The following is an 8,535-nucleotide window of genomic DNA, read 5'->3' on the forward strand; positions in this document are numbered from 1 at the left end:
ACAGAGGAGGCGGTCCACGATGATGCCGTTCCGCAGACTGGCGAACGTTGCCTCGTTGGTCCGATGTTGGCCGAGTGGTGTTTTCCCGGGAGTCGACATGTCTTAGCGCACACAAGGCTACCCCCTTTTCCCCCGGTCATCAGTAGAAGCAACTCGGAGGTTCAAGAGAGTAGTAGTAAAAGACTTTTAATCAACCATAATTTACAGGCCGAGCATTTCGACCGCCTGGGCGACCAGAAGCCGCTGTTCTTCTTCCCCTTCAGCGCCAAGCCAGTCGAGCCAGGTGGTGATGGATAGAGAGGGTGGGGGGAAGGAACCCGACTGCTGAGCAGCCGGGCAATAGAATAGGCAATGGGCCAGGTCCGCATAGATACAGGGGCAGTTGGGACAGGAAGGGTCCGATCGAAATCTTCGGCATGGATGACTCATTCCCTCGGCGCACACCTTGTCGGTGAGCGGTGGTGGAGGGGAGAGAGAGCCACGCGCTCAGCGGCGGTTTTCCTTCTTCCCCGTTCGGCCCGCGCCGGCGAGACGCCGTGCGCGCGGCGGTGTTTTTCTTTGTTTGTTTCAAAAATGCGCCGAATTTTGTGACAACGTTGCTATAAAAACTGAGTCGGGTTTTTTGTTAACCCTCTCTGCGGCTTAACGAAACGCACGTGATCCTCAAGAAAATATTTGACATTTTGCATAATTAACCTTGTATAATTATCTAATTAATCGGATTTTAAAGGGTCTGTGACGGGAGCGCCACACTACGAGAAATAATATCTTTGCTTCACTGAACTCCTGTATGCCACACCTTTTAAATCCGTGGGTCCAGTTACGTGAAACACCCTGTATATGGGTCCATGGAGTTTCGGTTTTGGCTTCAGCAGTCGAAAGACAGTTGCGACGTCACAAGTGAGTGCCAGACCACGCGAGGCATGCATAAAGATTAGTATAATTACTCTTTGTTCACTTGACGTCTTTCTTCTCTTTCATGCAACTTGGAGCCCTTGTATGTTTTCACCAATCCGCTGTCGTTTTGTAATGCAGTGATTGTCGTATAAATTGACGACCGCTTGAGTAGTCAGCGCTGTGTGTGTCCGGTTCTTGTGCACTTCCTATTCTTTTGGCGTGGCGACTATCATGATTAACCAACTCGCCAGAATATTTACCCTTGTAAGAACAGTCCGATCTCCTGAGTGCCCCGTACTCTTGTGACCGGGGCTGTACGTGTCCTGCTAGAAGGAAGCCAATTTTAAATTTCTTATGGAAAATTAAAAATAAACAAAATCAAAATTCAACCCCTTCAAGGACATGGAATGCTGTCGGAACAATTATCCACACACTTTCTCTTGCAATGCCTTCTGTTACGCACTGTGCTACGCAGTCTTCCACGTTAATTCGCAGGAGCTGTCGTGCAATACTCTCAATGCTGCTCCGTAGGTGGCGCTGCTCCTATGCGATTGCAGCGGCTCCTAGTGAATTTCCTTTGCCTAGAGGTAACAACTGAATTGCCCACCATTCTTCTCTGCTGTCCAGATGAGTGCGCCATATGGCACCTACGGGGCATGATGAGAAGGAGGGCGTGCAAAAGTAAAGCAGCCGAGAAGAAAATATCAGTGAACTTCAAGTGATGTTGGATCAGCCCAATGTACACTGATAAGAACGCTGAAGCCTCTTAGCGCATGCGCTACATTTGTTAAACGTCCGCCTAAAGACAAGACGAAGTTGTAGCTGCCACCTCACCTTCAAATTCAAATCAAGTTTATTTCATAGTTACACTACAGTACATGGTTATGGGGTATAATATATACATCAGGAGGCCCAAAAGTCGCAAATAGGCCTCCTATGGCTCCTATGCAAATAGGGCCTCCTATGGCTACATAAACAGAGTACACAAACCGGCGCATGTACAACAATCCGAAGTAAAAAAAGAAGAAAAAGAAAGGCAAATAAACCGTCAAAAAGGAAAGAAGTGTACAGCAAATGAATGTTACACAGTGATTGCGAACACAACAACGTGAAGGGAGCAAACTTCAAATCGCTCTAGACAGTACATCGCGTGTGTCACAGCGCTTTGAGGTTTCATACCAATTAGCCCACCACTAAACTCTTCTGATTCCCTTTTACACTACTACGATACGGAGCAGTTGGTCATAATAGTATCGTCATCGCTCTAATGTGAAAGTCCGGTGTGACACACCGGGCCCAATACTTGGCCGGAGTTATTGGCCGATTCTTCATTGTGAACAAGAAACAAGGAGCCTGTAGGGGTTCCGAAACATCAACTAACGTTTTTGACTTCGTCAGTGACCCAAGATTTTTCTCAATAGAGTGAGAAACTACTTTATCTTGTTGGTCGCAGTGAATTTGTGATGACTAACGACTTATAGAACGGGCTTTGCTGAAATGAAAGTGCTCCCAAGTATTCGCTTTCCACCAGCAGATCGCTGTCCTCCCCGTTCTATTCTCAGAAGGTGTAAAAACTAAGCCCACTGCAGTTCCGGCCGTCCCCTGCGAGACAAGCGGAGACCAGTTCTCCACGCAAGACCTCGTGGAAGAGAACCGGCAGAGCACGCACACAAAGAAGCCGGAAGGGAGACTGAGCTGCAAGTACTGCCCCTACTCCAGCGATCACAAGTAAGCCAACATCTGTCTTCTTGTCATTGTTTAGTCATAGTGCAAAAAACGGCGCGAACAGAACGGGATACACAAGGTAAGGAAGATACCACGAGCGGAGAAGGCAGACACCACACGCGTCTTCATTCTCTTGTGCGCCACGTCCATTTGGCACTGTTTTGCCTGGCTTGTTGGTTGCACATACAAGCCAGCCACTACATATTAACACGCAGTTACACGCGCCTGTGTTTGTGTCAATCTTTCTTCTCCGTGTTCCAACCGCGCTGTAGTCGTCATTCACTAAGCATAGACCCCACTTCTACTTTGCGTTCTTCAGTGTTGGTGAAATGCGCACCGGTCCCGAATAAGATATATATTTTTTAAATTCTTTACTTGATGTCTGGAATAAACAGTGAGAAAAACAGTCTGTGATGCAGAACTGCGGCAAGCTGAAAGGCAGCTCTATAATCAATAGTCAAGACTACGCTAAAGAAACTGTTGAATTACGAAAGAAACTATGGCAAAGCAGTGAAAAGGAACGAGCAAACGGCAACAAGGTGCAACTGGTACATGACAAGCTTAAGATAAACAATCATATCTACGTCTGGGATCGTGAAAAGAATGAACGGTGTCTGTACCGTACTGAGCAAGTTAAGGTTCCTCGATTCAAAAAGAGGGGAAAGACTGCTAGCCCTACATTGCTTCAGTTGCAAACTTCAGACAAGGCTTCTGACACGGAAAGCGATTCTTCTCGGTCATAGCTCAGAATTCTACTTGTAAACGCCCGCAGTATAGCAAATAAAGTAACTGATTTAGAGTATCTACTAATTTCTGAGAGCCCTGATGTATTGATGTTGACTGAGACATGGTTACATAGCGCAATTAATGACAGTAGTATTTTTCCTCCTGACTACAAGGTGTTTAGATGCGACAGAGATTCCAGAGGTGGTGGCGTGGCTATTATTGTGAAAAGCACTATAAACGCAGTCGCCCTTGATTGCAATGTCTCTGAAACGGTCTGGTGCAAGATCAGCTGTGCAAACATGTGGTATATGTTAGGGACTGTGTACAGACCACCAGTCACTCCGCCAGAATTTTTGGATGGCTTGAATGTATTTCTTAACTCCCATGTAAATGAAAACACAAGACTAATAATGGCTGGTGACTTTAATTTGCCGCATATTAACTGGGAAAGTCTATCAACGGGTAATGCAGAAATACGGAGCGCCAATAAAATGATGCAGATCATGTTTTCACATAATCTTAAGCAAATAGTTAGAGACTTCACAAGAGTTACACCAAAGTCTCAGTCATTGTTGGACTTGGTTTTCATATCCGGTAGAATACCAGACTATACTGTATCAGTTGAGAATGGTTTATCAGATCATAAGATGGTTTGCTTGAATGTACCGCTGCACACAAGAATCTGTAAGAAACCATATATCGTGATGCATGTTAAGGATTATGGCCGTGCGAATGACACGTCCATCCTAGACGTTCTGGAAGAAAGCTTTAATGAATTTGAAATAGCATCCAACCGCGAAAGTGTAGAAGAACTATGGGACCGACTTAAAGGCATAATCAAATATTGCATAGATCATTTTGTCCCCACACGTATAAGGAAATCACAGCAAAAAAATCCATGGATAACTAGGAGCATCATACACCTTAAGCGTAAGATAAAAAGGTTAAGGAAGAAAAAAAGCAGGGCAACAGAACTTTCAATAACCAAACAAATGCTAAAATCTGCATTGGTGGAGTCGAAGAAAACGTTCTTCAATAAAACGCTTACGAACTTCCTTAAAAGCTCGCCACAAAAGTTTTGGCGATATTTCGCAGATAGAAAGAATGAAATAGAACAGATAGTGGATGGCGACGCAGTCGTGACAGAAAAGAAAGATATTGCAAACGTATTTAATCATTTTTTCCAATCAGTTTTCACGAAGGATAGATGTGACAGTGACGGTGATCCTTTAGTCTGCGCAATACAATACCCAATGGAAGACCTACGCATTACAAGGGAGGGCGTGTTCCAGCATTTGCTTAGGTTGGATGCAAAAAAATCGTGTGGCCCAGATGAAATACCAACGGTATTTCTTCAACGGTACGCTGAATGGATGTCGTATTATTTGCAGCTTTTATTCGAAAAATCTTTGCGGGATCATTCAGTACCTCAGGACTGGCGCGATGCCACCGTTGTTCCGATATTTAAAAGTGGCAATAGGCTATGTGTAAACAACTACAGACCGGTCTCGCTCACTTCTGTGTGCTGTAAAGTCCTAGAGCATGCAATAGCAAAACATATTCTGTATTTTTTAGAAAAAAAACGATTTATTATGCCAGTTCAGCCCGGTTTCCGATCTGGCCTTTCGACGGTGACACAGCTAATCGAAACTGTACATGACCTTTGTACAGCTACAGATGAATGCCAACAGGTAGATGTTGTATGTATAGACTTTGCGAAGGCATTCGATAAAGTTGCACATCATAAACTACTTTCCAAATTGAGGAGCCTAGGAATTAGTGAAAATGTAGTATTGTGGATTCAGGCATATTTAAAAAACCGTTATCAAAGGGTCAGAATCGGGAAAAATTAGTCGGGGAAGTGTGAAGTTGTGTCTGGAGTGCCGCAGGGGTCTGTTTTAGGCCCACTTTTGTTTTTGTTGTATATTAATGATATTCCGTCTAATATTAACCCACCTGTAAAAACTAAACTATTCGCCGATGATTGTCTAATTTACACGCGTGTAGCCTGCACGGAAGATCAGATCAAACTAAATAAATGCCTACAATCATTAAACTCGTGGTGCCAAAGATGGGGCATGGTAATTAACTACAATAAATCTACATACACTCACGTAACTAAAAAATAGAACGTTATCAAATTTGAATATAATATTGGAGAAAATACCTTGGTCGAGGTGCAGAGTTTCCGGTACTTAGGGGTGACAGTGACGCATAATCTAGACTGGCGTATTCATATTGAGAATATCTATTCAAAAGCGTACCAGAAGCTTTGCTTTCTTAGGAGAAAACTTCCAAACGCAACTAGAGAAATTAAGTTAGTCGCCTACAAAACGTTTATACGACCAGTTCTGGAATATGCGAATGCTGTGTGGAGCCCTCACCAAAAATGCTTAAAAAGAAGGTAGAAAGAGTACAGCGGATTTCAGCACATTTTATATGTTCAAAGTATCGCCGTACTGACTCGGTTACAAAGATGATGCAGCAGTGTAAATTGGAAACGCTGGAAATTAGAAGAATAAAACATAGACTCAAAACTTTTTTTCCAGATAATGCAAGGGACATTAAAAATAAATAAAGAACATTATGTGAAAGCGCCTCTAAAACGTGGTTCCCGGAAAAACCACAGCAGGGTACTACAGCCTATTAACACACGTACGGATGTGTACCGGTATTCTTTCTTCCCTGATGTAATTGAAATGTGGAACAAATTGCCAAGTGATGTTGTGGAGAGTATAAACTTGCAACAATTTGAGCTAGGTGTTGATATATTTTTGAGAAATGGTGCACAAATTTTGAACTCTGACTCATGATTTCTCATTTATGTATTTGTTTTTGTTCCCTCCCTGTAACGACCCTCATTTGAGGGTTAACAGTATGACCAAATAAATACATAAATAAACGGGATGGGAGATGGGCGACAGTTTGTTTCTACAAGTGGACAGTGAGCAGTATGATGTGGTGGCATTCGGGGAAAAAAATCTCGCATTTTTTCTGCAATGCTGGATAGCCGCAGACAGAGTTGGGTATTATACAGAGCGTATAGCTGCTTTTCTGTTTGTCGCCGTCAACTATGCCGGCGTGAAAATGTGCCTTTCCCCTCCTTTCATATGCTCCTACACAGATACCGCGTCAACAGACATGAAAGGATCCCACACGGGCGAGCGGCCCTTCGTGTGCCACATCTGCGGGAAGGGTGTCACGCAGCAGCATCGTCTCACCGACCACCTGCGACGTCACTCAAAGAAGAGACCACACGAGTGCCCCGACTGCGGGCAGCGCTTCAGACTCTCCTATGATATGGAGGGTCACCGCATAGCGCAGCACGCTTCCGGCGGCAGACTCGCGTCATTCTTGTGTCGCCTGTGCAGGAAGGGTTTCTCAAAACTCGCCATTCTCAAACGACACATGCTGACACACACGGGACAGAGGCCCCATACCTGTTCGCAATGCGAGCGGAGGTTCGCGACACTCAGCCATGCCAAAAGGCACGAGAAAGTAGTGCACAGACGTCAGTATACGCTGCACTGCCCGCACTGCGATATGGGCGTTGCGGATATTGATAATTTGAGAATCCATGTGCGCACACGTCACTCTTCCGCTGAGAAAGAGGAACCGCAGTGGAGCTAAAAGTGAGCGAGCTTTGTTATGCGGCCACACACGACGAACGTGGTCTGTGCTTTTTTCCTAATGCCGACAGTAAGGGCTGATAAACAAACGCAGAATTGGGAGGCGATGCCAAGTTAAGCTCCTGAGATGGAAAGGAAAGACTGACAACGGCCAAGAGGGACGACAAAGTTCAACGGAGTTCAGAACTGTCGGAAGAGCTTGCACTATATGAGAAGAAAAGGAGAAGAAACGGTCCTCTAGCGTAGATTGAGGATATGCTGCCCAAGTCCCGGGGTAGATTTCAGTCACTGAGTGCTGTACGGAATGCTTGCTCTTTTAGCAAATACCGCCATCCTAAAGCACAGTAACATGTCGCAGTTGGCAGCGAGAGGAGGTTTTTAAACAAATATCTTGAGGCTAGCAAATAGAGGAGATTGAAACATCTATTAAAACTCTTATTACCGGTAGAACTTCGCATGGTTTGAAGTGAGAATTGGTGTCCGTTGCCAAATTCAATTATATTCCATGATTTTAGTGATGGAAATCTACCCAAGGGATTAGGCAGAATGCCTGCTAGAGGACAGCTTATTCCCTTTTTACACACAGTCAGGCTAATTCGTGTTTAATTTGTACGTGCGTTCGTTGGCGAGAAATACCTACCCTCCCAATGAAGTGGGTCATAACAAGTTTTCAAAAGAAACAGGAAGATGAAATACGAGAAGTCTGTAGAGAAACGCAGAAACACCAAAATGGGAAAAAAATACACGGCCGCCTTGGGTGCAACCTTTGCCTTTGGTGAGTAGTTTTTCTAGGAAACTAAGGAACACAGCTGGAATTTCTCATTACTGTAAATGCTCAGACAGCCATGTGCTGATAAGTTTGAATTCGTCCCGCTTGTGAATTTGAATTCAGCCAGATAGCACCGATGCAGGCCGTGAGGGCGCAGAAGTCACCCTGAAGTCCGCAGATGATTTGGCATGCTTTCATCCCAAATCCTAAACTGCCGCTTTTCAGTTCATTCTTGTCCTGTAAGTGTTCTGCTCGGGCATCGACGCTCGCCGCCGCTTTGCAGCGTTCTGTAATGTGGCGCAGTTCTCAAAGAAAATAAAGAATGGTAATAGGCGGACGTCTAATTCTTCTGTACCAATTAGAAAGCTAATTTTTCTTCGTTGTTCCCGCATGTCATTAGAAAGTTTCTACCATATGTACTAGAACATCCCCACCATATGCCCTGAAACCATATGTGCTGAAATAGCCTGCAGAACGCTACAAGAAACTTTACCGAAATATGGTTTACATGTCCAACATTGTCGGGCAAAAATTTTGAATACTGTAAAATTTAAGATACTCTTACGGAAATATGGGGAACGTTTTTGTCGATAGCAAAAAAGCTAATAGACAAAAAAAAATTCATAACTGCGATCGCGTGATCGGTGGATATATTGATTGCTGTACTTAAATCTTACATTTGATGTAAAAATGGCGTTCATAAGCGGTTTCCCGCACAGAAATCCTTGTGTTCAGGAGTCTTTGGTACGGGACATCGCGAAGCTTGCCGCCATTGACCATAGTGGTCAA

General features: G+C 44.3%; 1 protein-coding gene across 1 annotated transcript; it reads left to right on the plus strand.

Moving 5' to 3' along the window:
• Nucleotides 1-848: 848 nt before the first annotated feature.
• On the plus strand, nt 849-6,978 carry LOC149330090 (zinc finger X-chromosomal protein-like). Its single transcript, XM_089559362.1, has 4 exons — nt 849-900; nt 2,463-2,625; nt 2,942-2,946; nt 6,473-6,978. Exons 1-4 carry the CDS (start codon nt 849-851, stop codon nt 6,976-6,978), a joined length of 726 nt encoding a protein of 241 aa, XP_089415488.1.
• The last annotated feature ends 1,557 nt before the right edge of the window (nt 6,979-8,535 follow it).

This window comes from Amblyomma mixtum, chromosome 9 (genome assembly GCF_055824585.1).
Source record: "Amblyomma mixtum isolate Tamu chromosome 9, ASM5582458v1, whole genome shotgun sequence".
NCBI lineage: Eukaryota > Metazoa > Arthropoda > Arachnida > Ixodida > Ixodidae > Amblyomma > Amblyomma mixtum.